The sequence below is a fragment of the Convolutriloba macropyga genome, chromosome 6 (assembly GCF_964194025.1).
Source record: "Convolutriloba macropyga chromosome 6, txConMacr16.3, whole genome shotgun sequence".
Classification (NCBI taxonomy): domain Eukaryota; kingdom Metazoa; phylum Xenacoelomorpha; order Acoela; family Convolutidae; genus Convolutriloba; species Convolutriloba macropyga.
In genome coordinates, this window is record NC_134473.1 from 53,683,124 (window position 1) to 53,710,853 (window position 27,730).

The 27,730-nt window shown below is 36.0% G+C and overlaps 2 protein-coding genes across 2 annotated transcripts in view; both read right to left on the reverse strand.

Moving 5' to 3' along the window:
- LOC142341766 (uncharacterized) overlaps nt 1-27,730 on the reverse strand; it is a 553,339-nt gene that overhangs the window by 96,824 nt on the left and 428,785 nt on the right. The window lies entirely within an intron of this gene.
- Nucleotides 1-27,730, reverse strand: part of LOC142341760 (beta-glucuronidase-like) — a 66,441-nt gene that overhangs the window by 8,920 nt on the left and 29,791 nt on the right. The window contains exons 9-12 of the mRNA XM_075392963.1: nt 25,749-25,898; nt 25,183-25,267; nt 21,415-21,591; nt 20,738-20,873 (exon numbers count right to left, since the gene is read on the reverse strand). Of these exons, the coding sequence (XP_075249078.1) occupies nt 20,738-20,873; nt 21,415-21,591; nt 25,183-25,267; nt 25,749-25,898 (548 nt within the window). The remainder of the gene's footprint in view (nt 1-20,737; nt 20,874-21,414; nt 21,592-25,182; nt 25,268-25,748; nt 25,899-27,730) is intronic.

Sequence of the window (27,730 nt, forward strand, 5' to 3'; positions counted from 1 at the left end):
AGTAATCATCAGTATCTTCAATAATATCAGTATTCCTGCAATTAGTAGATTTGCCAACCTTGTATGAATGGGGTCTCTTTAGAAAAAAACATAGCAGGACAAGTCCTGACCTACAATTCAACGAATGTTAATTGACCTAACAAAAAAGTAGACATAATAGACTTTGAATGGATTAGAAAAGCTATTCAGAAAAAAACTCCGATCATAAACAGTAAAAATTAAGGTAAAAATACGTGAGCAAAAAAACCACTAGCGAAAAAGTGAATTTTTGTTCAAACGCCATTTTTTCAGTCTGCTTTCAAATTCGAGCAGAAAAATTTCACAACGCAAAACCACTTGCTTTTTCGCTCCACCGCCTGTTTCGGTGTGACCAAAATCACTACTCCAATTTGACTTCAAAAATTGTCAAAATATATGAACAGATCTTAAAAATAAGACAGCGCCCCAAAACAATTCGAATTGTTTGAATTATAAGCAACGCCAGCAGATTAACGAAGAATAGCCGCCGTTGACGAGCTCGATGCACATCGGGATTGAAACAGAAAAAGAAAAAAAGAAGAGATAATTAGACAGAATTTTTTTTTCAGTGTCAAAATGTGTTCTAATTTGGCGTGTAGTTTCAGTGGATGCTAAACTATACATAATTCATCGAGTAAACTAAAAGCTAATAAGCTTAAAACCCGTCTCTTTTGATTTTGACAGTATTCACCACATTGCGTAATTGAATGCTTGAAAGAATTTAAAATCTATTCAGTTGAAACAGTGAGTGAAGTAAAGCTGAAGTCAAACGTGAAAACCGTGACTTATGTAAAACGAAAAACGTGATCAAAAGGTAAAGCGATTTAAAAAAAGGAGAGCGCCCAAAGAATAGCCGTTGAGGCTGAAGGCGGCTATTAACAAGATATTCCAGCCAAACACACGTTTTTGTTTTGACACTTGTGGAATCCTGATTGCTTCTATACCCGTTACTTCAGCTCTCACTGATGCAAGCGCTAGGACACACGTCGTAGGACGATTTTTTTTGTTATTAGATGACTGTTACGCACTGATTTTTAATAGTGTTCCTCGTGGTGTTATTGTGGTTTATATGAGGAGTAATTAACTTGAATAATTGCCATTTTACAAGGACTTATTTTGATGTTTCACAGTACGATTTTTAGCAGATATATTGAATAAAATTAGCTAGTAATAGCCATTTATTGAGCGGTTCGGATGCGTGATATATCCACTAGTTTGCCTTGTATTTTGAGTCCTGTTAGCCTAAGTTTCTGCTTTAACAAAGTCTATCAAACTTGGAAGGTTTTCAAGAGAATTTCCAGTTCAATCTTTAATTAATTAGGCGAGAATTAATCAGTAATATTAGTAAGAAGTTTCTCAAGTTTTATCAAGTTTTAAGAGTAGCTGGCTAACTGATCTTCAGGCTGATCATTCGGTGTTCTCCTGATCGTCGTTCCGCAGGGTTGTGCCTCGAGTTGTATTGGTCCTTCGCAAATATTTAAGTCCTTCGCTAATTTTCAAGTTGGGCAATTTCCGGCTTTTGTACGTCTCTTGATGTTTGTTAAGTACATATACAAGTTCCGTATTAGCACCTACTTTATCAGAATAATTACTTCACCAAGTACATAATCTCTCACAAAGTTATTTACTAATTATGTGAATTTATCATCAAGAAACTCAAAAAAGTAAATATTGAGGCTTTTAGGCACTTGATTTGTTTGCTATTAAACTGTCACTCTGCGGTTGTTTTTCGTAAACATAAGCAAATTAGAGGTTACAGGCCTAGATGGAAATACTGGCTATATATGGCCTTGAAACTAACTGAATATTAATTAATATAAAGCACTTAATTATGGATATTTTAAGGAATATCATCACGTAACTATGAGGGACGAAATAGGGGCGTGACACTACCGGACTTTATGAAAATTTTCCATGAAAATTTTGGGAAAGAACTGGGGTTTTACAATTTTTCTATAAAACATATAATCTACACGAGTATGAGGTTATAAACATATTTTTGTTGGAGCCACCCAATTTATGTTCTCTTAGAAAAGTGTTTAGGAACGAAAGCATTTAAGTTAAAGACAATTAATGAAGTTAAGAGAAACAAAGTTTAAGTTGAGACAAATTGAGATAAAGATTAAAGTGAGGAAAGTTGAGACAAGATTAAGAGCGTTGAAGGAACATTAAGAATGTGAAAGTGCGCTAATTTCAGAGTAAAGAGTGAAGACATAAGTTTAAAGTTAAGATTAAGAGAATAGCGGGAATTAGCACTGAAAATAATCACGTTTATTTCGTTAAATAATGGCTCTAAACTTTGAGAAGGAGTAGGAGAAGGATACTGGTTGAATGACTAGTTTAAAGCACTGGTTAATTTCTGGAAGTGAACAGTTATTTCGAGTATATAAAGCACTGATTTATAGAACTTAATGAATGAAGGGATATTTTAACTGTTAAAAGAATAATACTTGTCGAACTATATAAGACTTTCAAGAACTCAAAGCATACTTTCCTCTCGGGGTTGAGCTTGGTTGTCCAGTTCGTCGTCTGTGTTGAATCTGTCAAGGGTGTTCAATGATATTGCTGAATTTGCTGGCAGTGAGTGTCGTCTTTGTCTCTTGAGGGTTCCAAATTCTTCTGGTGATATGACTGTCGGTGGTTGCTTCAGTTGTTGGGCAAGAGTTGTGATAACATCTGCTTTCAGATGTTTAGGTACGGAAACTACTGGGTTTAGCGGTACATTGTTTCCGTTAAGCTTCATGAAATTTGGTACCATTCGTCGTACAAAAGCTACTTTATGGTATAAGAACATGAAGAGAATATGTAAAGCTAGGTTTCCGATAAAAACAATGATGGTTAAAGAAAGAGAAAGTTTGATCGGTACGTTAGATTCAAGTTTGTCAATTAGTGCTGGCTTAAATGACTTCATTTCAGTGGTAATTGGCTTTGCAATAGCATCTAGTGACTCTGTTGATAACTTTCTATTCGAGTAAATAAATTCGGTTTTAACTTTCTTCAATAAATCGAGGTTTGCTTCAGTACTGGAATCATATTTCGGAAGGTCGTTTATGTAAGGTACTGAGTCAATTAAGTGTGCAAGTGGATCTGGTAATTTTACATTAATTCTCGTTGCTGGAAGGTACTGACAACTTTGTAAATCAGCTCGAATTTTAATGTGGTCACTGAACATTGTATGTCCACATTTTAATGTGATTAAACATATGTTACAAACTTTATGAGGAAAATTGATGTGTCGGCCATTTTCATCCGTACCAATCTCACTAAGGGTATAATCACTTGAAGCTGATGTTAGGAGCCAAATTCCGTATCCAAGGTTCTGTGCTCGTTCTGGGTTGGGTAACACAACCTTCTCTGTATCACATACTTTCAATGCTGAGATTGTGTGGTGAAACTTGAGGGTTGCTAGACACGAGGAGAATCCAAGGTGGGTTTCCATTGTCTCATGACAGATTCGGTATCGTGGCGATCCAAGACAGTTGTCATACTGAGCTTTCGTCAATACTGTGGTTTCCATCTGTCCTTCTGAGATTGCTAAGTATTCTCCCTCTATTACATATCTTAAGGCGTCTACGGAGTTCTTCTGAGGCATAGGGATTACTATTGCACGATAAACTTCGAACACTGTCTGGCTAGAGGCTAGGGGAATGGCTAGTGTCAGTAAAAGTCCGTCTTCAACTGTCGAAATCTCTTGTACTAATTTCGCATCGTAGTACGAAAGTATGTCAGTCATGGGTATTGCCAAAGTTAGACGATCTGGGGCGTTCTTTTGGCTATCATGGACTGCATCAAGGATCTTTATCAAAGATTTACGAGGTACTAAAGAGATTGGAAGACGTTTGTCAAGTAACGTAGGAATGGCATTTATAACATTAATTCGAAAGGAATATAAGGCTGCTCTATAACTTTTGATATCTGCGTAAAGAGTAAGAAGTAATGATGCTGCTGTGTCAAAGTTAAAGTTCAATTGTTGTTGTGATAATTGAATTTCCATACAGGAGGCTAGTGCATTCAGGTTATGATCTATAATTGCAAACTGTTCCTCTACTAGTTTCCAGTTTCTGTTCTGGTTTTCTTGCATTTCGTTTTGAACTTTGTAAACCTTTGCAAGTTCATCAGCAACTAGGAAAAATTTCTCATCGGTTTGTGAACTGATTTCCATGACATAGGCGTTGAGGCTATTGAAACTGTTAGCTAATCGATCGATATTTTCAGCGTTTTGAGACGTTCGCTGACAATATCCGAAAATTCCTGTGATTCCACCGCATCCTCCGCTGCTCATTGTTATTCCTGGACCGAAAAGTCCAATTTCAGCGACTGCGGCTGCGATTGCAAGCGGGGCGGCTCGTTTTTGTCGATTGTGAGGGTCTTCTTCGACTTTGGTAAGGAGTTTTTCAGTCTCGTTGCGTAATTTAAGGACTTCAATTTCGGCTTCTATTGTTTCATTGAGTATCTTTGTGTAAAGCCAATCAACATTGAAGGCGTCTGTTTGATTCCGATATGTAGTGCTGTATGTCAGGTTGCAAAACTCTGATTGCGTGATCAACTTTTTGGAGAGTTCATTCAGTAGAGTCTCTACTTGTTGTCTGATCGTGAAATTATAACGAGGAAACGGTACTAAAAATTCCACGTTAATGAACTTTTCGGTAATTAGGATCTTTCCTTCCTTATGGAAGATGATTCCTTTATCCAGAGCTGCTTCTGTGTTAATCGGATTCTCAAAAGTGGGGCCGAAAAGTACGAGATTTAACACAATTGTAAGTAACATTTTCGTCTTTCAATAATAACAACTGTTTCAGGACAATCTTCTACTGATGTGGCTCTTCTGAGTGCTTCAACTGGTTCTCTTTGGTCTTCCGGTGTTTATTTGTTCATTTATTTACTGTCCTCAGGCTTCTAGTTCTAGTTTTCTCAATATGGCACTTGTTTATGTGATGTTTGTTCATTTCAGGTGTACTTTATTTTGTGATCATGTGTGTTGATGTGTATGTTTATTGATATTATTACTAAATATGGTGTTTAAACATGTTGAAGTGTGGTTATTTGGTTGAATGATGGGTGTGTGATGATGCGGATAGTGGTTGGGGGGTCGAATTTTGCAGTCTTTACATGTTTTTTTCGAGTTTTTCAGATTATTTGTTGTCAATATGTGCTTTAATATTACTGTCGGCCCGAATAATATCACTCTGGGGTGCTGCGGCAACGGGACCAGGTATGTATCAAGGAACTGGGTTCACTGGTCTTGTTTGCGGCACCCAGAGTGTAATATCAATAATAGTACAGCAGTAGTTAATAGCTTAGAAGATGGAGGAGATGGATGGGACTGGGACTCAATATTATTATTAGTATTCATATTATTATTCTTATTATTCGGGATTGTTGGGGTGAGGAGAAGGAGAGGAAGATGTGTGGGAGGAAGGAGGGAGAGGGAAGAGATTGAAGATCAGGAAGATGAGTGAGGAGTTGAGATGGAGGAGACGGCAGTTTAACTAGTTATTTTTATGTATTTATTAACTTATTAACTGACTTTTAGTTGTATGTTTAGTTGTAGTTTGATGTAATATATCCTAGTATACTGACTAATATACTTGGTGCTACTAATATTTAATAAGGTGCTACTAATATCATAGTAATTAGTATATATCAAGACTTGTTTTTATGAGAGGAATTGAGGATATAAGTAGGGGATAAAGGAAGAATTAGTGAGGCGTAGTAAATAAGTAAATGCTGGTGAAGGGTGTAATTGTGTGTTCAGAGCGTTGCTGTGTGTTTTGCGGCATGTGATATTAACTATTAGCGGTCGTTATAGCATGGTATTTAAACGTCCTTGGCATTTATTGTGTAATTTGTTCTATTTGTGTGTTTTCATTCCTTTGATTGTTCATTTTTGACTTAACACTTTAGTTTTCTGCTTGCTTAATAACTAGTTTGACTCAATTTTTAAATTTTCAGATAGTTATTGTGAATCATGGATGTTGCCCAGTATGAGGATTTTCTGACTTTCTTGCGAAGCAAGTCGTTGTCTCAGTCTGAATGGATGTATCCATCATTTGTTCGAACATCTGAGGAGCGACGAGCTTATCGGGACAAAGCAGAGCATATGGTACTGGGAACAAAGAATGTGGGGACTTCAGAGTTGGCTGTAAATCAGGAGGTGTTGATGTACAAAGTGGAAGTGAAGGTGGGCAGCGAGATGCAAGTTCAGGAGAAGGAAATTCCAACTCAGCAGATGGTGTCTCAGGAGTTGGCTTCTCTTCATGTCGGGTTCAGTGCTTCTGCAAAGCACATTACTCATGTGAAGTCACAAGTCGATCGCCTGAAAGCTGCTGGGTTCTTCTTTCCACGTTCAATGGGGGGATTGCAAGCCGCTGTTGAAAGGTAATTACATATGTTTATAAAATTTATTTATATTTTTATTTGGTTTTCTTTAGTTTGTTACATGTATTAGTAGTTGTGAAGTGGTGTATGCTTATTGTTTAGAGCTAGTCGTGAATGTGTGCCATGTTTCGTGAAGATGCACGGCAAAGAGGTGCAGTGCACTTTTTTCCGTGCAAATCTGCGTGCAAACTTGTGTGCAGAATTGGGGTACGAGTTTTACAATGACTTTTATGCTGAGTATGTGGACATAGTGTCATTTAAAACTCCAAAGTTGCTTGGTGCGGCTGGTGTGAGGGCCGAAGTTGGTGGTCTGTGTGCTCTCAGTGCTCTGTACTACATTTTAACTGGTCGGAAGTCAGGTATTTGTTGTGTTTTGTTGCAATTTTCAGTAAGTTTATTACTGTAATTCACATTTGTTCGGTGTGTTACAGACAAGAAGGTTCCCAAGCATAATGTTCGCGCTCTACGCTTGGCTATTGTGGCCAAGATGCGTTCGCCTGGGTTCTCTGAACTTGTAAAGGACCAGTTAGGGTACTTTGTGTCGGAGTATGAGATTGCTGAGAGTGAAGATAATGGGTCGTTGGCCGAGTTCTGGGTAAAGTTTCTTGTTATACTTGATAATTCTGGTACGTGCATGTGTAGGTAGATACTATTCAATGTTTTGCTGTTTAGTTTGTCGGTATGGCTTATTTCCTCGGATCCAACGTCAATATCTACTGGCAGTATACTGAGGAAATGGGGGGCGGCTGGGTGTGTTACCGGCATTCTATCAATGCTAAGACCAGCGCTCCTGCTGTACTGATCCAGTGCATCGGGAAATTCATTGACAATGAGTATCGGTACCACTGTGAGCCAATCGTAGACTTTCCAAAGTGAGTATTTAACTGTTTTTGTGAAGATTTATCGTGTTTTTCATATAATTTTGAGGCTTTTTGTTCATTATAATGACATTTAAACAGGTTGGACGATGCTGAGCGGTACGTGACTCGTTCTACTAGGACAAGGGGTCAGTCCGGTCAGTGAACTAGTGGTGGTGGTACCGTAGTTGAGGATAGCGCCGATGAGAATTGACTAGTGTCGGTGCAATTATATTCATCAAATAGTTTAATTTCATCTATAGTTGAGTTTTTACTTATTATTTGTCAATTGTAGCTTTGATAATTGGTTTTGACTGTTGGTACTAGCAGCTGTGAAGTGTGTGAGCATGTGGTAATATTTTAATTACAGTGTGTGACTTTATAATGACATATTTATGAAAGTGAAATTCTGGTGACACAACGACTATTTTGATTTTTGAGCATTAACTTTAATTTACTTGTAAATTATTGATCATGGACTGGTTCTAATGGTTCTAGATGCTTATTCTGGTTGTAAGCAGCACTTGTGTGTAATTTGAACCTGTTTAGAAGAGTATTTGGTACTAATTTTCACATGTAATTTTTTCGTAATTTTGGCCATTTTTCCGCATCAGGGCTGGTGTTACATATGTGTAAATTTTTCGATTTTTATTAAACTTTGGGCAAATTTTTTGGCTTAGCCCCCTCAGTAGACATCGGCGGGGAACAACTATGCTATAAATTCAGGTTTTTGGGCACTTTTTGGTCAACTTTTTCACTAATGTATGTAAAACCGAAAAATGCGAAAAATTGAGGACTCCAGCGTCACTCAATTTTAAATTGCTCCAATCGGGCTCAAAATTGGTAGGCCGCTTCAGGGGCTCAAAAAACACTGCAGCGCAAAAATTTGGCGCAATTTAAGCATTTTTCGCAAAGTTATGACTGTTTTCGTGATCTGAACCTGGCTATTTTTGAATCATGAAATTTCGGTCTGAATAAGTCGTCACTGTTCATATGTTATCGGTATTGAATGGTTAAAATGGTACTGTCTGTGCTTGGTACTAATGTATATTAGTGAATTATAGGGTTTGAAGCTATTTATCGGGTCAGAACATTGATTTTTACGTCCAAAATGCTAATTTTCAGACATGATTTTTCCACTAATTGAGCTTGGTCGAGACATGTGTCAGTCTGGTGATTCTCTAGTGGCCTAAATCAGGCGCTAGCTGTTAGTACTGATATCTGTGGCTATCAGGGGTAGCCTTTTGGTAGGTTTGAAGTTGAATAATATGTGTTTTGTGCCGGTTTTTCTGTGAAATTTACTAGATTTTTACTTGTGAAGCATCATGTTTTGTGCATAAGTTGACATAGATTGGAGTTAATTGATTTTGGACAGTAATTGTGGGTCATACTAGAGAGTACTATGTTGGTAGCAACTATTGGTGAAGTTTGGTGCATGATTTGACTTTATTATGTGGAGTTTTTCACTTTAGAATTTTGGACTAAATTTGATCAGATATGTGCAATTTTCGATTTTTTCACTTTTTTCAACATTTATGAATTTCTATGCAATTGTATGGGTTTATTATTCTTAGACAACTACTAGCGAGACTTAATATTGGATATGGGCTCATAATTCGGCTATTTGATACTATTTTTCTTGTCTAAATCTGGCTCTATTTTGGCGAATTTGAGAAGAGTCTGGTAGGCTTCAGTTTTCAATATTTTTAATATGGGCGCGTAGAGCTTTAGCATGCGGATGTTTTAAGCTAATAATTTCAGGTTTTCGATCAATATTTCAGATTTTATGAACTTGTTAATTTAAAATTTTAAAATTTGAACTTGTTTTTAAAATTTTCAAAAAGTCTCCAAAATTGAGGGGCCCAGTGTCACTCAATTTTTAAAATGCTTCGATTGAGCTGAAAATTGGTGAATCGCTTTATCGGCTCAAAAAACCCTGCAGCGCAAAAATTTGGGCAGTTTCAACAATTTTTTTCATGAGTTATAACGTTTTTGCTGCAGTGAACCTGGTTTTTTTTTAAAAAGGCTCAGATAGGGGATAGGTTATTGGCTATGAGGCTATGAAAAACTTGTTCAAAATGATTGATATTGCTATGGTTGGACTGCTCATGAGTAGGGCTAACTGAATTAACAATAAAATTGGGCATATTCAGGTATTAAGACGCATTTTTGATCACTTTTTCTGGTAATTACTTTTAAATTTTTGTGATTTTCGTTATTTTGGCAGTCTTTTCTCAAATTGTATTGGCACTAGGGGCTGGGAGTGCATATTCTGAGAGCTTTAGATGTGGGAGTGCTGATGTTGTGGTTAATTGCTGTCAGAAATTAATAATAATGACTCTAGCTGGAAATAACTGAATTTTTCCTGACAAAATTGTGGCGATTTCAGAGCTTATTTGGGTTTAAGTCTTCATGGTTGATACTGGGATGAGCTGGGACTGGTTTTTATGGTACTACAAAGCTAGTGGGGGGTTGCACTAGGGTTGTAGGGGGTATAGGTGGCTTTTATTGGGTCAGGTGGAGAATAAAATGACAAAATTTTCGAAGCGGAGGATTGAAGCAGAAGCGAAATTTTCGTTTTTTCGTCATTTTTCGACATATACTTAGAAATATTGAGTTTTAACGTTTGTTTGAGGTAGTACCATGTGGGTGGCAGTGGGGGGTAGCTGCTGGAGGCATTTGAGACAGTTTTTGGCATGTTTTTGGGATATAATTTACACTACATTTTAATCAATTTTAACGCACTTGGGTAGGGTTCGGTATTTTTGCCATAACTCAACTTTTATTGATTATTGACAGGATTTTTGGGTACTGGGATGTCAAGGGTGAGCAGTAGGATGGTCTAGGGCTATAAAATGGGTCAATTGGGGGTTTTTTGTGGGAGCTATCATTGAATTCGAGCGGATTCGAAAAGTGTCAAAAATTGAGGGCTCCAGCGTCACTCAATTTTTAAAGTTCTCCAAATCGCTTCAAAATTTGCATGTCGGTTCCTCGGCTTGGGGTGATCGGGGCATTTTTCACAATTTTATGACTATTTTTCTGAAGTAAACCTAGGATTTTCGGAAGGGTCAATTTTAGGCTAAGTTTTTGGTACTTACAACGGGTCGAATGGGGTCAATTATAGCTGGAATCGCTTCTACTGGATGAGGGCTTTTCAGAACAATAGGTTAAATCAGGTTCAGACAAGTAGTTCTGGAGATATAACAAAATAACTAGGATTTGAGGTCAAAATTTTTCGAATTTTTGGCGATTTTTGGACTTTAGGGCTATGTTGCTCAGTCTTGTTGGACTTTTGGGGTAAATGAAGGGTGCTGCTAGACTGTACTGGGTCTTTACATGCTAATGGATATAGATGGTTATGAGTAGAGGGTCGAAGACTTGACATATAAGCTCAAAAATGATGTTAAAGTCCAATTTATCATAGCGACTGGCGAGTTTTGGGAGACTTAAGTGTGAAATTCCTGCATTTATTACTATTTCTCTCAGTTCATAGAGACTTGCTAATACGGATTCGTATGTGGGTTTGTGGTAGTATCTAGATTTGGTAACTAAACTGAAGATATAACGTTCGGAAATGGGGTCGAAGTAGATTAAAACTGAGCCAATATCTGGTGGGTATCTAAGTCTAATTGCACTTGGGGCTGCTGGGTACCAGCTTTTGACTTGTCGGGCTAATCCTTTTGCCATTGCAAGGCCTGCTGATATACAGTGTGCAAAAGAGTGTGGTGAATATAAGATATCTGTTGGAGAACTTAGATATGTTGCATTTATTTCTTGACTAAAATGGTTTAAATTTTGATTAGATGAGCCTGGTGAAGATTTTTTCGATTGAGATCTAGTTACTGGTTTGTTTGCTGAACTACTGGGCTTTTTCATTGAATATTTTGCTATACTTGCTCTAACTTGATCTAGTTTTGTTTCTCTACTTGGTGTATTTGACTGTTGTGCTGATGCTTTTATTGCTTCGCGTTTTTCTTCTTGTTCCAGTCTGGCACGTGCGTTTTTTGGTCTAGGACTGTCTGATCTTCTGACTTGGTTGGTTAGGTAAGGGTTTGTCCTATCTTCTTTATGCACCATTATTTCTCGATCACATTTAAATCCGCGTACATTTTTCCGCTGTTGGTAGTCTGTTGATTTGAATGCACTTTTCTCTGGTTTTCGTTTTGGGTTATAAGGTCGGGCTCTTATTTTTCTATCAGTTAAAGCATATTGTTCTTCGTGTGTTTCTGGAGGTGATTCAATATCGAAAGGTACTATTGACGGTTGTGGCTGTTGAGCTGGTAGAAACATTTCATCATATGATGAGGATGATACTAGAGGAACACTAACTTCTGGTTCTTGATGTCTGATTTCATCAGCAATTAGCGGATTTACTGGTATTTGGGCAATTTGCTCTGCGTCCAGATTTAGGTCAGCTAAATTTTGGTCTGAACTACTATTTTCGTCAAAAAGATTTGGAATTGCTTCATCTGAACTTGAGGAATCAAATACTGGAAGATGAACTGGGGCAGTTCGTGGTCTAACTGCTGGTGCTACTACCCTTGGTGGGGCCGGTGGTGCTGCTGGAGGTGCTGCTACTGCTGGTCCTACTAATGGTCCACCTAGGGGAACATTTATGGTCACTCTGACTGGATCTTGTTTCTCTTCTGTAGCTTGTTTTATCTCCTTTTCTTGTTCGTTTATAAGTTCTGGAATGTGTTTATCAAAAAGCTCTGGCTCCATGTGTTGTCTTCTAGATGGATCAGGTTGAAAGTTTGCCGGGTTGATGACTTCGAGGTCTTCAGGAGTTTCACTTGGCCTAATTGGCTTCAATCTGATGCGATGAACACATTGGGTGTAGTTCGTATTTACTTTTCGAATGATGTAATTAGAATCAGTAAGGACTTTTTCTACTTTTTATAGCGGTAGCCATTTCTGAACTTGGGAAGCTATTACTGTTGATTGTTCTAGTAGCTTAGGGTTTAAAAGTAAACAGAATGATTTCTCCGGAATCAGTTTTGCTGAAGCTTTTTGATCATAATACTTTTTGTACTTCAGGTAAGCAGTCGTTAATTTTTCTTTGTTTTCTCCATACTTTTGCATCATGGCGTCTTGCAGTTCATTAACAAAATCAGAATTTACTGCTACTGCATCCATTACTTTTCTGGAGAACCTAATGTCAAGGGGCTTTATGGGTTCTCTGCCATGGAATAAAGTTGAAGGACAACAATTTGTCGCTGAATGATATGAAGTATTATGAATAAAAGTTGCAAGAGGAACATATTTGTGCCAGTCTTTCCATTGTTCCTCAGTATTGAGTTTTAATATTCGTTTCAGTGGTCCGTGAGATCGTTCTACTGCTCCAATAGTTTGAGGGTGCTTTAGTGAGGCGTGCTTCAACTTTACTTCTAATAAACTTGCTAATTCTGACATTAATTCTGAAGTAAAATTTGTTCCTAAGTCACTAAGTATTGTTTGAGGAATGTAGCTGTGCTGGAAGAACACCTTTACTAGTTTTCGGGCTACTGTGTCAGCGTATCCATTCGTTAATGGAACTGCGAATAGGTACTTTGTGAAAACATCTATTCCACTAAGAACATACTTATATTGTGATGAATTTAGGGGGCCTACTAAATCGATTTGTAGCATATCTCCTGGATATGATTGTAGTGAACTGACTGGTTGTAACTTTGGTGTAATATGGCTTTTTGGTACTCTGTTCAATTGGAGACAAGTAAGGCAGTTTTTGATGAAGCTAATGAAATGTTCGGTGAAGCCTGGATAATAAAATCGCTTTCTAAATTCCTGAATTGTTGCTTTGATGCCTAAGTGACCGGCTGTTTGTGAATTATGGAGCCTATATATAGTCTCTTTCCACAAATGCTTAGGTACACAGAATTGTTTATGAAGTACTTTTCCAGTATCATCATAAAAATTCCGGTATAAGACATTCCCTTCAAGAATTAATCTGTTCAAGTGTTTGTAATGCTTTTTTAAATTGCTTGAAGCGTACTTTAAATCTGGTTGTTGATTATTTTGTTGAATCCAGTTTATTACTGTTCTAATGTCTGCATCTTTTTGCTGCTCTTCTGCTAAATTAAGGCTAATTAAGTTGTCTGTAAGATCTGGAAACTCATCTAATGGATTTGGGTACTCAATTGAATTTATTTCTGTTTTTCTTTTTAGTTTAAACAGCGCTTGTATTTCTGTGATTGGTTGGTTCTTTTGTCGTTTTTTGTAGTCCTCATAATATCCGAGTTTTTTGAGAGCATCTAATACTTCTAGATTTATTTCATCATTGGGTGTTTCTGTGTCTAATAGTACATTTAGTTCAACATCAGGGTTTTGTGCTTCTGTATCAATTTCTATTTCTCTGACTGGAATTCTATCTCTTAACTCTAAAGACATTGTTGCTGTTTTGTCATTCTCCATTCGGGAGAGAAAATCTGCGGCGTAGTTAGCGCGTCCAGGAATGTGAGCGATTACTATATTAAATGCGAGTATTCTGTCTAAACAATTCCAGAGTGATGGTGGTATTACTTTTGACTGAAAGAATTGTGTGAGGCTTTTGTTGTCAGTCAGTATAATTACTTGTTTACTTGATCCCCAAATGTAGTGTGAAAAGTAGTCCAGCGCGTAGTACAAAGCTAGGAACTCTTTGTAATAAATTGAGAACTTTAATTGTGTGGCATTAAACAAATGCGATCCAAACGAAACGGGAGCGTATGTTTTCTTTTCTTTCTTTCCTGTTTCATTTACGTAGTCTTCCACCATTAGTACAAAACCTGCACCGTGGTATCTAGCGTCACAAAGAATTACATACTGTAGCCCTGGTTTTGGCAATCGCAAAGTTACATTCGTTGCTTCCATTAGATCCTTCTTTATTACTTCTAATGCTTTTACATGTTCTTCTGTGGTTTCTATTACTGCATCCTTCTTCAGGAGCTTGTAAAAGGACATTGGTTTTTCCCCCAGATTAGGGATGTAATTTCGGAAGAATTGCGTGAAGCCGATTAATCGTTTTACTTGTTTTGTTGTTTTCGGCATTTTGAACTTATCAAGAAATTTAGTTATTTTCGACTTTTCTGGTGATATTCCTTCTGCACTGATGTTATTTCCCAGAAATTTCATGGTATCGGTTGCTATTTCACACTTTTCAGGTGACAGTCTCAGTCAGATTGACGTATACACGTAAAAATTCTCGTAAAGAAGGTACCAATTGTTCAAAATTTGTTACTGCGTTTCCAATATCATCCATAAATTGGGTACAATTTCCTGAAGCTAGCCATGGGTCCAAATAATGTCTAATGAAGGAGCTAAATCCAGTTACTGATTTATTCAATCCTTGTGCGAGACATTTATATGCATAAGTTCTCGAAGCAAAGTTAAATGCTAGCAGTTGCACTGATAAATCGTCTGCCATTTGCACGCAATGAAATGCTTGAGAACAGTCAAGTTTTGTGAACAATTTTTTTCCAGCAAAGTAATTTATTGCGTCACTCATGTTCGAAATTGGGAAATTTGTATTCGTTTTTCAGCAAAAGATTTACTTTTCTCAAGTCAATTAATAGTCTAAGTCTTCCTGAATTCTTTCGTTGTGCGAAAAGTGGACTACTATATCTTGATTGAGACAAAGTTGTAATCAGTCCGTAATAGTGCATTAATGCTAGTTCTACTTGTAGCTCATTTCTCAAATGGACAAGTGTTGGAGGACCTGGTTCATAAATTGGTATACTTCTTTCTGGAGTTAACTTTATTTTTAAGTCTGTGTTATATCCAACATCAAATCTGTGTTTTGCGAAAATGTCACTAAACTCAACTAGTAATTCACCTACTACTGCTTTTTGCTCATCATTGAGGGCCGATTTTTCCCACGGAAGCTTGCTCAAAAAGGTTATTTTATCCTGACGGTTACCCTTTGGATCTAATTTCTCCATTTCTTGCAGTTTTAGCAGTTGCTCATAGATATCTCTCTGCAAGGGCGACAAATTTGTCGGATCTGGGCACTTTTCAGGCGTTGGGAACCATAGTTTTTCATATTCTGGCGCTGGTTTCGCTGGTTGAGATTTTCTTTTCGGGGTGTCTGTAACCTGAATTAATTGATTTATTTCTGTTAAGTAATTTTCGCTCATTTTTGCAACATTTATTAATTGAGGATCTACTTCTAACAACTTTTCAGCTTGGTCTGATGTTAAGAATGAGAATTTTGCTATTTCTTCTCCTTTATTTATGGTAATTGGATGATCAGTAATGTTCAGGGCATAGATGTACAGAATGTTATGTTCAACAACTTTACTTAGAGATGATGTTAATTTTAATTCACTATCTTTTTCAAAGATTTCGTTTGGAATTATTACTCCACAAAGGTCAGCGAATGATTCTAGTTTGTCATAAAGCTTGCATTCTTATACTGCTTGTTGATTTGGCTGTAAAACTTGCTTTTTCTGTGTATAAACTCCAAATTTTTTGCGTTTTACCACTCTTCTAGGTTGCTTTTCTGGCTTTATTTCAGTTATTTGTAATGTTTGATCAGGGAATTTAATGTAGCTTTGTCCTGGGCAAATGCTAACTTTATGTTTAACAAAGAATGGGTTGCCTAATATTACAGGAGTTGTGACAATTAAAACAAGGAAATCTTCTGTAAATGTTTGTGTGCCCAATTTAAATGTAACTTTAATTGCTTTGTCAATTTTAACTATATTTCCGTTTGCCATTTTAACTTTATCTAGATCTGGCTTTTCTATTTCTGTTATTCAATTGATATTTGTGTTAATTAGTTCCTTGTAAAACTCACGACTTATCACATTTGCAAATGCTCCTGTATCGATTAGTGCGCGTCTTTCTAATTCTCCATTAAATTTAACTTTAACATAGGACAATGTTCTGCCTAAAAGTGGGACAATGCTGAATAATTGCTGAACATATGGTGTTGGCTTTGGTGCGGATTGAGGTACTTGTGTTGGGAGTTGCACAGAATTATTAACTTTACTTTTATTATTACTACTTTTGCGTTTTCTACGCTTTTTGTTACTTTTGTTATAAACTGGCTCTATTACTTTATCTAAACTAGGACTAGACGTGCTTTCGTTATAATAGTTAACTCAGTTTTTATAATTTGTATTTTGGTTTTTAAAGTTGGGTGGCGTTATTAGTTTTTTTGTTGATTAAATGGGTAATTCATACCTCTCATATTTCTATTTTGAGGGTTACTTGCACGATTAGACTGATCTAATTGTTGAGTTTTATATCGGTTTTGTACTGGAGCTGGACTATCGTAAACTATACCCTGTTTAAGAAGGTTTTGAGGGGTATGTTTTAATGGGAACCGGTAAACTGGTCTATTAACATAAGCTGGGTGAACAAATGGGGGACTATCTGAAGGTTCGGTCCAATAATTACGAGTTTGTGGCTGTTCGTTATAATAAAACGGTCTAGGGGCATTAAATTGCGGTCTAAACTCTCGGTAATTATTAGCACGAGGGGCATACTGTTGCTGGGGCCGATAGTTTTGCTGAAACTGACGATAATTGGGCTGATATTGACGGTAATTTGGTCGATAATTCTGATATTAGGGCCGGAAATTTTGTCTATAACTTTGTCTGTAGACTTGTTGAGGGTAATGTGGTGTGAATATGTTTACTGGGCCTTGTTCTGATGGCTCATTTTTAGGTGCTGATCTGTGCTCAAGTTTCTGCTCAAGTTCTTTCTGATTATTTGAAATAGTAGTTATTGCTTTTAACATTTTATCAGTATTTGTTTCCGTTATTTCATTAAAACCGTCGTCGAAGTACTCTTCTCTGTTGCACATCTCCCTAATTGCAATTTGTTGGCTAGCTAAGGTGCATAACTGATCTATTGTATCTGTTTCTGGCCTTTCTATGAGCTTAGGCTTAAGCCAGTTTGGCATAGACTTAATAAAGAAGCGCTTTATTTTCTCATTTTTTCGATTTTCTGACATCTGAAGGGCAGAATCTCTTGCTGCTGTCTCTCTTTCGAATCTACGAGCTTCTGGGTCGCCTACTCCTGCTGGCGCTACTACTATTTCAGGTGCTGGATATGCTTTATTGGCTTCAGTTCTTAACTTTACTAAGAAATTTTTTACAGTGTCTGTTTTTGGATTAAACTTTTGATTCTCTAACTTTATAATTTTGATCTCTCCCAAGTCCTCCTGCGTGAATCTATTTCTTAGAGCTGTTATACTGTCTTCGAAGACTAGTCTGGTAGCCTCTGGTAGGGTTAAGAAGTATCGTAAAGCGTCTCCTTTTAAATGTAATTGCAGAAAGTTCGCTTGTTGCGCGTTTGCGATTGCTGCAACTCCGATTGCACCTGTTATTAGTTGTTCAAACTCGTTAAAATTGTCCGTTTCTGATCCAGAAAAAGGCGTGATGTTGATCTGCGCGTGTGCTATTTTGCTTTTTACCAGTTTAGATTATATACTTTTCGTTCTATCAGTCTTACTTTCGTTCTAAAGTATTAAATAGCACGCTTAACTTAACTTAATGGAGAGATTAAGGGGGTTTAAGAGAAGAAAACAGTTAAATGAATAGCACAAGGATATCAGAAAAGAAACTACTGAAACCATTCGTTCAGAAAATAATAAAGATGGGCTGCTTATAAACCTATTTCTAAAGCTCCGGTTGAATCGTCAGACTTATATCGTTGAAGCCGTATGGGCCGCCGAAGTCTCACCTCTAAAGAGTGCCCCTTAGTCTAGGAAAATTCGTGGGGACCACGACCGCACAGGCCTTGTGGAAGCTGCACTCAGATAGGCAACAGCATAATGACCGAAGTCACTGTTTGATTCATTAACCTCCGCAGCTGGGCGGGGAAATAAGATATAATTGTTTTTTATTTTTGTTTAAACTTTCGTTTTGCCCTCTTTTAATTAATGTTTAAGTGATGGTTTCAGTAATTTAGCTTATTCTGACGTTATCTGATAATCAGCAATGATGTTGTCAAGGTTAATATCTCTGTCAGATTGAAGTTTGTTACGAATAAGGCCAAATTTGCGAGCTTTTTGATTTAGACTTTTTGCTGTCCAATAAATTGCAACACGTTTATCATCTTTATCTAGCACATAAATAACGATGGATTTATAAGCTGAAGAGGAAAAAGCGCTTACTATCTGAGCTTGTGTTTTATTGCTGTTATGGGTGTAGTTGATGTTATTGCCTTCGATATGTTCAACAAAATTGGGGGAAGCGCGACAATTATTAATAGCGGGGAGAATTTGTTCTTTATAAATTGACATAAATAAAGCACCAAAAATAATTTTACAAAATTATTTACTCACAATATCCTCGTTTGTAAATACCTTGTGTTATTTTTGTCCGTTGTGGCCGCTGTGGTTGAGTTTGTTCCAGTTAGTGTCCACTCAAACACTTTTGAATTGTTGTTACACTTAGTCCACAGAGACACAAACACAGTTTCCACCCATTCTTTCCTTTGTTACTGCTTTGTGCGTTATCATTTTGGTCGAGAAGGAAGTGCTGGATGTGATTCTGGATGATTGGAGGCTCTTAAGGTAATGAAGAAGAAGAGAAGAAAGAAAACAACAAAATAAAAGAGGAAAATATCAAATTTATCGAGGAATTTATCGAAATATCGGTTCGTTAAAACTGGAAAACAGTTAATAATTCCTGTCACCATGTTACGCACTGATTTTTAATAGTGTTCCTCGTGGTGTTATTGTGGTTTATATGAGGAGTAATTAACTTGAATAATTGCCATTTTACAAGGACTTATTTTGATGTTTCACAGTACGATTTTTAGCAGATATATTGAATAAAATTAGCTAGTAATAGCCATTTATTGAGCGGTTCGGATGCGTGATATATCCACTAGTTTGCCTTGTATTTTGAGTCCTGTTAGCCTAAGTTTCTGCTTTAACAAAGTCTATCAAACTTGGAAGGTTTTCAAGAGAATTTCCAGTTCAATCTTTAATTAATTAGGCGAGAATTAATCAGTAATATTAGTAAGAAGTTTCTCAAGTTTTATCAAGTTTTAAGAGTAGCTGGCTAACTGATCTTCAGGCTGATCATTCGGTGTTCTCCTGATCGTCGTTCCGCAGGGTTGTGCCTCGAGTTGTATTGGTCCTTCGCAAATATTTACTGATTTTCAAGTTGGGCAATTTCCGGCTTTTGTACGTCTCTTGATGTTTGTTAAGTACATATACAAGTTCCGTATTAGCACCTACTTTATCAGAATAATTACTTCACCAAGTACATAATCTCTCACAAAGTTATTTACTAATTATGTGAATTTATCATCAAGAAACTCAAAAGAGTAAATATTGAGGCTTTTAGGCACTTGATATGTTTGCTATTAAACTGTCACTCTGCGGTTGTTTTTCGTAAACATAAACAAATTAGAGGTTACAGGCCTAGATGGAAATACTGGCTATATATGGCCTTGAAACTAACTGAATATTAATTAATATAAAGCACTTAATTATGGATATTTTAAGGAATATCATCACGTAACTATGAGGGACGAAATAGGGGCGTGACAATGGCGCATTTGTGAAAAATTTATTACTATAATTTTTAAAGGACTTAAACATAAAAAAATTTTCACTTTTTTCTATTCTTCCTGACAACTCCCTATATTTTACGAGGCGCATTTATCGGCTAAATTATCGTTTTATTGACGGGAAAAAATAGTTCCTTGCTTTTGACTTTTTGGTAAAAACAATTGGTAAGATCACAAGAGTAAAAAATTTAGGAAAAGTTGAGATTGACTACAAAAAATTGGGTCATCAGCGGACCAAAAATGATCAAAATCGGAAGAAACCTCAAGGACAAAAAACCTTTAGATTAGCAATCAGTCCTTTGCTCAAAATTATTCAGCCTCCCATAAAAACAATATCGTGACGCTGGTAAAAATTTAACGCAGACAAAAAAGAAACCAGCAGATTTAGTGACAGATTTAGTAAGAAAGAACATTCAACGAATGGAAGCTCAACCGTTGTAGAAATATTTACAGACTACTATTTCGATGCACTTATGTTGCTGTACAACGCTGATTTCTTTCAGAAAAAAAATTAAAAAAATATATATAGGCAGGACAATAAAGGGCAACCGACAAGCGTCGGACAAGTTGCTCGCAAACAGCAGGTTTCGCTTCACATTAGTCAGATTAATATGGTGCTCAAAACAACATGGAGCTATAAATTCCTTAGCTGATAATATTGTTCATTAAACCATTATTACAATTGCATATAGTAAAAATAAGTTCAGGTACCGTGCAGGTAAGCGTGCAGAAACGCCCAAACACGCGCACATTTCAGGTAAATTTACCAAATTTTTAAGGTGATATTACCTGCACGGTTTTTAGAGTGCACTATAAGATTTAAGTTGAGTAGTGAACTACTTTATTACGCATTTTCGAACTGAAAATTTTGTTCCAGGCAAAAAACTCGTCTCCTCGTTCCGGGAAAAAATCACAAAAAGCAGGCGATAATGACAAATAATTGATGCAAATGTTGCCAGAGATAATTCATGTACCTGGCTCGGTCATGAAGTCAGCATAGTTCCAGATGAACTCGCCCACCAGGAACTCCTCCCTCATCCGGTCAAATGCCAGTCCTGTCCAGTTGAGCACATGCCACTGGTACTCTTCGTTGAAGGGCGTCGTCGGAAGCTTTTCAAAATCACAACAAAATCAACCATTAGCTCACAGATTATTTGAATTAAAAACATATTTTAAAAAAAATCAAATGTGGGCATATGTGTATACATAGGCAGTCCAAATAATTCATCATTTAATGAGATGGAAACAATTCAGTTACATTTGACAAATATCACAAAATCATTACCATAGTTTGGTAGCGCAATTAATGATTGAAACTTTATCAAAAAACAGCTCTATGCAAAACATAGAATTGTCGCAACTGTTTCCTCGCTCCTTGAACAAAACGTTTGTATCCGTTCAAAAAACATCGATTCGTTTGCAATGACATCAAGACAGAGTTAGCGTATTTCATAACTTAACCAAGTCAAAACTTTTTGCTTAAAGACCACTAGCCGAGGCAAAACTGTCCTTGGTGTTCTTACAGGACAGTGACTATAACTCAGTTTAATTTTTAAGTTTAAGTAAATAACCTTTATATTGTTGCTTTTTTTGATCTGGAAACAATTTATCATTATTATTATTATTAATTGATTAATGAAGTTTTACTTGCCTTGTGGAATCCGGCGATGGTTCCAGCCCCGTACTCTTGCACTATGACAGGTTTGTTGAACTTGAGGTGGTACTGTTTCACAAAGTAGTACACCGATTCAGGCATGTAGCTGCCTATGGTTATGTCATTGTACCACCCGATGTATCTGTTCACGTTCACAAAGTCACTGAATTGGATCTAGAATCAAACATGCGTAATGCCGAACAGTAAAGCGAAAAAAATAAATTTCAAGGGTTAAAACATTTTATCACAAATATCTAACCTCAATTAAGTGTTGAACATAGTTATGTTCGACTTAATGAAGAGGACATTAAAGGCTACGAGAATAATTGCAGCAACAAACTAGAGTTGCAAAACAATTTTTACATTAATTTTTAATAAATATACTGCGAAATCTTAGTTTTGCGGCCTCAAAATTTGACTCTCGCGGACTTAAAATTTGAAAAACAATATTTATCTAAAAATCTGTATCAAAACAAGACTTCTTCTTGATAAACAAGGGAGACATTCAAACAAAAAAAAAGGCTCGGTAATGTGCGTTTGCATATGACGTTACGTCCCCGCTCATCCACACTCTATTTGGATGAAACTTAATTGTCTATTAATTTCACTGTCCGAAAAAATGTGTATTAATAAAAAACCGCTTTAAATTCAAACAACTAAACAAATTTAAAAAAGCCGCATTAGAGAGCCCATGAAAACTGGCATTAACGAGACAAACCAAACAAAGAATCAGATAACAACGAACATAACAAGAACCAAAACAATGTATTTTTTAAAAGCACTTAATAACAAAATTACAATAGCATGAGATACAAAACAGGATTATACAAGTTAAATTGTACTTCATCAGAAAAGATAGCGTGACTGTCCCTAATGAGATTAGGCAACAAGTAGACAAGAAAAGAAAAAGCGCAAAGTTAAGAAAACGTTAATACTTTTTAAAATTAATTCAAAAAGTCATTAATTCAAAGTCATGAAAAACATTAGCTGTCAACTGAAAACATAAAAGAGATTCACTCACACCTCCAGAGGAATCCCCTGAGATTACTGATTAAACAGAATGTCATACTATAATAAAAAGAATGAGAGAATGAGGCAAAAATTGAAAAGTAAGTTAAAATTTTCAACAAAAAGTGTTGAAGCTGTTAAAACCATATCCATTGGCCAAAAACTTTATATATGTTCAATTGCACCTTCCTCCGACCCTCCTAATTAGTCCTGCCAGGTATGTGATCATAAGAAAAGACAACAAAAAGCTCAAAAAGTTGCAAATGTCCATTAAACACGTAGTAAAATACTAAAAAATTAAAATCTAAAACCGATAATCGCAATGAAGACTAAATTTTATTTCAATAGGATAATCCTGCGGATTCTCTTCAGTGAGACTGAGCTACGAGTTAACAGAAGTAAGATAAGAAATCGGAAAGGCTGGAAAATCTATAGGTATTACAATGATTACAAACAGAACACAAAATCTCACAAATTTACACAAACACACCTTTGAAGCAAAAAAAAAACAATTTTTCGCAGAAAATATACTTCGTGTTTATTGGCTCTCATTTTCGCGTACTTTTGATCTGTCAATAGCTGAAACTTGATTTGAACTCATTCTATTCTGTAATTAACTTAGAACAAAAAAAGAAAGGAGAAAATAAGAATGACCCAATACAATACGCAAAATTTTCTGGATAGTATAAAATCGCAATTAGACTAAAACTAGCCTTTTCGTTGATTCTGCTCGTCTATCAAAAACACGTAGTTCGCCAAATGTAAACGAAACACGACGTTTTACAAAAAAAAGTCACCATTAGAAACACCGATCGCTCTTTTAATTCCATAACACTCTCACCAAGAACACATTCCTTGGAAACCGAAAAGTTAGACCTCTCTTGAAACTGCGACAATTGTATTAGCAGTTTCTTTGTTATACTTCGAAAAATATAAAGAGCGGGTTAAAGAACTTGGTGCCATTTCTGATGAAATTAGGCTGAAGTTTTATAAATTTAGTCAAAGTTTTAGCCAAATGCAGGTTCAAACGGTTCAGCAACACTCCTGCATCCTAAACTACGAAGTCACCACTATTTTCACTATCGTCAATAATTGAATCTTAGCTTTGGCAAATTGACGAAAACTTCAGCAAAAATACGGAAAATATGAATTAAAACAACGGAAATCATTCAAATATTCACAAAACTTCAAACCTCGATAACTCCATGGGAAAGCAAAACCCTTTTTTAATTATATATTCTACGTTCGACGAGTTTTCTAAGAAAACCCAGTTGAGCATATAGTTCCTCCTTGATTTTCACCCAAACTTTGTTAAACCTTTCCATAGACTCTAAATTAGAGACCATTGGATTCTGTTTCTTTTTTCATTTGGAAAATAGTGAAAAAAGAACGAGAAGATGAATCAAAATCTTTAATTTTAATCCATTTTTCATTCACACTCTCATTATAAAAAAGAAAACTGTCAGATGCTAGTGCCAACTGTTAAGTGTAAAATCAATTGATGGTGACAAAAACATAGAACAAAATAAAAAAGAAAGGAGAAAATAAGAACGACCCAATACAATGAGCAAAATTTGTGGACAGTATAAAATAGCAATTAGACCAAAACTAGCCTTTGCGTTGCTTCTCCTTGTCTATCAAAAACACGTAGTTCTCCAAATGTAAACGAAACACGACGTTTTACAAAAAAAGTCACCATTAGAAACACCGATCGCTCTTTTAATTCCATAACACTCTCACCAAGAACACATTCCTTGGAAACCGAATAAAGTTAGCCCTCTCTTGAATTTGCGACAATTGTATTAGCAGTTTCTTTGTTATACTTCGAAAAATTTAAAGAGCGGGTTAAAGAACTTGGTGCCATTTCTGATGAAATTAGGCTGAAGTTTGATAAATTTAGTCAAAGTTTTAGCCAAATGCAGGTTCAAACAGTTCAGCAACACTCCTGCATCCTAAACTACGAAATCACCATTATTTTCACTATCATCAATAATTGAATCGTAGCTTTGGCAAATTGACGAAAACTTCAGCAAAAATACGGAAAATATGAATTAAAACAACGGAAATCAATCAAATGTTCACAAAACTTCAAACCTCGATAACTCCGTGGGAAAGCAAAACCCTTTTTAATTATATATTCTACGTTCGACGAGTTTTCTAAGAAAACCCAGTTGAGCATATAGTTCCTCCCCCACTAAGTTGGGTCGGAACAATAAATTTATAATGATAAACTCAAGGATCAAAAGTTGATTTTCACCCAAACTTTGTTAAACCTTTCCATAGACTCTAAATTAGGAGACCATCGGATTCTGTTTCTTTTTTCATTTGGAAAATAGTGGGAAAAGAACGAGAAGATGAATCAAAATCTTTAATTGTAATCCATTTTTCATTCACACTCATTATAAAAAAGAAAACTGTCAGATGCTAGTGCCAACTGTTAAGTGTAAAATCAATTGATGGCGACAAAAACATAGAAAACAGCACCAATGGGAATAACGGAATACAAAAATTCTAAGAAAACAATGAAAACTCGATTAAGTCAGGTCCCATAGAAACAAAAGTTTAAATTACTTGCAAAAAATCAGTTTTCAAACAACTTCTAACCAACAATTGGCAATACCGAAATAAAACGTCAGCTACTTTTCACATAACATTGAAGAAAGTTAAGAAGCTATTTGTTTTTGTCAAAATTGGTTATGTGTATCTAATTGACTTGCGGTAAATAATTATTAATGAGCAGCAGTAATAATAACTAACAGCATAGTCCTGGTCATAGTACTGGTCTGTGACGAAAGTGAAGGGTCGAGTATCGTCTAATGTCCTGCTGGTGGTGAAGAGGTCCCTACAATGGCAAAACTTTTTCATAAATTTGTGCAGAATTCAAAAAAACTGGGGGAAAATTAATTGATAAAAACTATCATCTGTATTTTAGTTACTTTTTCAGTAAAATTATGATAGGAAAAATAAGGCCAAAGAAGGAACAATAACGAATGCACAAACAAGCCCATCTGCCCGTTCTGTTTTTTATTGAGGCCTGCATCTTATGCGAGTAATCATATCATTTAAACTTAGACATTCACCTTTGAACTCTATCTGTAAGTGTTGAAACGTTGACTTGCTTTGCATTTTATATGAGAGCTAAGTAGGTAAATATTACATTGATTTATTACTTATCGCATGCGTGAAATAATAATCAATGTTTGAATGATGTATTTAATATTCTTTGTTAAACCGTAGGTTATTATTTTATTAACTTGTTTGGCAAAAAATCGTGTAATAACTTTATGAGACCGACAGTTATATTAATCTGATAAGGTTGTTACTTAAAGTAGTCCTCTGCTTGGTCAGCATTGGATGATGGCTCGTTGGCTAGAGACCACATGATGATAGCCGGGTGGTTCTTATCTCTAGCGATCATCTCACGAATACTCCTCTCGTGTGTTGCCAACGTCTCCGCAACCATGTTTTGTGCTCTATATAAAAAGGAGCATTATTTGTTAACCATATATGCCAGGCAACTTGAGAGTATCAAATTTATCAGTCAGCCAAAAAATAGTGTCTTTATTTCACTTTTTGTCAAGATCCGAGCTGATTCAGAGGCTTTCAATGCACAGCATGATCTACGCAAAAAATGGCTCTGGGATCGCCAGCTATTAACTGAACTTTCATTTTAGATTGGCCAACAACTCTTTCCAACTTGCAAGCTAACAATTTGTTTCTAAAGAAAGTTAGACGCGGAACGAGAAAAATTTTCTGGTCTGACGATAAGGGTCTCCTCAAAACTTGTGACCAAAGACGCCCGGAAAGCTTCAAAGTTGACAACTTTAGGAGCCGGCGAAAATGGCGAAGAACTTAAAGGCAAAGAATTTGAAGCAATAATTGTTAACAGGAATAAATACGCATCGTTAAAAAATGTTCTGCTCGAAAGTTTAATTTTTCCAAAGAGTCAACAATTGTTCTAATTTTTTTCTGGAGTTTCATTAGATTCGATAAACATGTTTAATTCAACTTCTATATTAAACAATAAGCTTAATACTTTATACCAGTTAGCAGTATAATCTAAGGCAATAATTTGACGCATTAAGTCTTTAAAAATCACGTCTTAGTGCCTGGGCTCTATTGGTTTCTTTTGATCTTTCGTTTTGACACTGATGTTGTTCGAATAAATTTGCTGAGAGTTTTAATTTCCATTTAGTAAAAATAGTTAGTGAGTTAAGTCAGAAGCCAAACATGAGAGTCGTGACTTAAGGAAAACAAAAAAAAACATAAAACAAAAAAAAAACAAAAGAAAAAGGTTAAACGATTCAAAAAAAAAACATAGCATGACAAGTCTTCACCTAAACCTACAATTCGGAGAATTTTCACTGACTCAACGAACACTGACTTAATGAACAAATAGACCTAGATTGAGATCTAAATGATTTGGAGGAAACATTTAGCAAAAACATCCCATCAAAAACTGAAAAAACAGTAAAAGTCCCAGTCAAATTGCCGCATGACAACAAAAAATCAACTGGTGTGAGAGAGCGAGAGAGATGTTTTTTCAAAAGCAGTTTTCTTACTCTGTTTTATGTTTAAAGTGAAAAAAAATCAATCGCTTTTTCGCTACACTGCTGTTGTGGCGTGACCAAGGTCATCACTTTCAATTGTCTTCAAAATAATTAAAATGTGTGAATAGATCTTTAAAAAAAAAGCAGGACACGTCATGACCTACATCTCAAAAATTTCCATCCGCTGAACTAAAATCTACGACTAAAATACTACAAATGGATTGGGGAAACCATTTGAGAAAAAATCCGATCATTTCAATAAAAAACAGCGAAAAATCAAAGTCAAACTGCCGCATGTGAACAACAAATGACGAGCGACAAAGCCAATATTTGTTCAAAAACCGTTTTCGCATTCTACTTTAAAACTAGAGCAAAAAATTCTCACGCCACAAAACCGCTCGCTTTTTCGCTCCACTTCCTCTTTCGGCGTGACCAAAATCACTACTCCAATTTGACTTCAAAAATGAAAATGTGTGAACAGATCTTAAAAAAACATAGCCGGAAGAATTCCGGAAACGACTCGAAGTGGAAATCCACTTAAGTGCCATCTAAATACTCATCACACAAAACGTGCCTCCACTAACTTATGATTATCTTGAAACAAAACCATAAAACAAAAAAAGTAAAAACAAGAAAATCAAATCTGTTAAAATATGATAAAAAATCTGATCAAGTTTTGTCATCAATTGAGATCCCGAAATAAATATATCTGCCAAATTTACTTCATCAAAACAACTATTATTTAAGAAAATCAT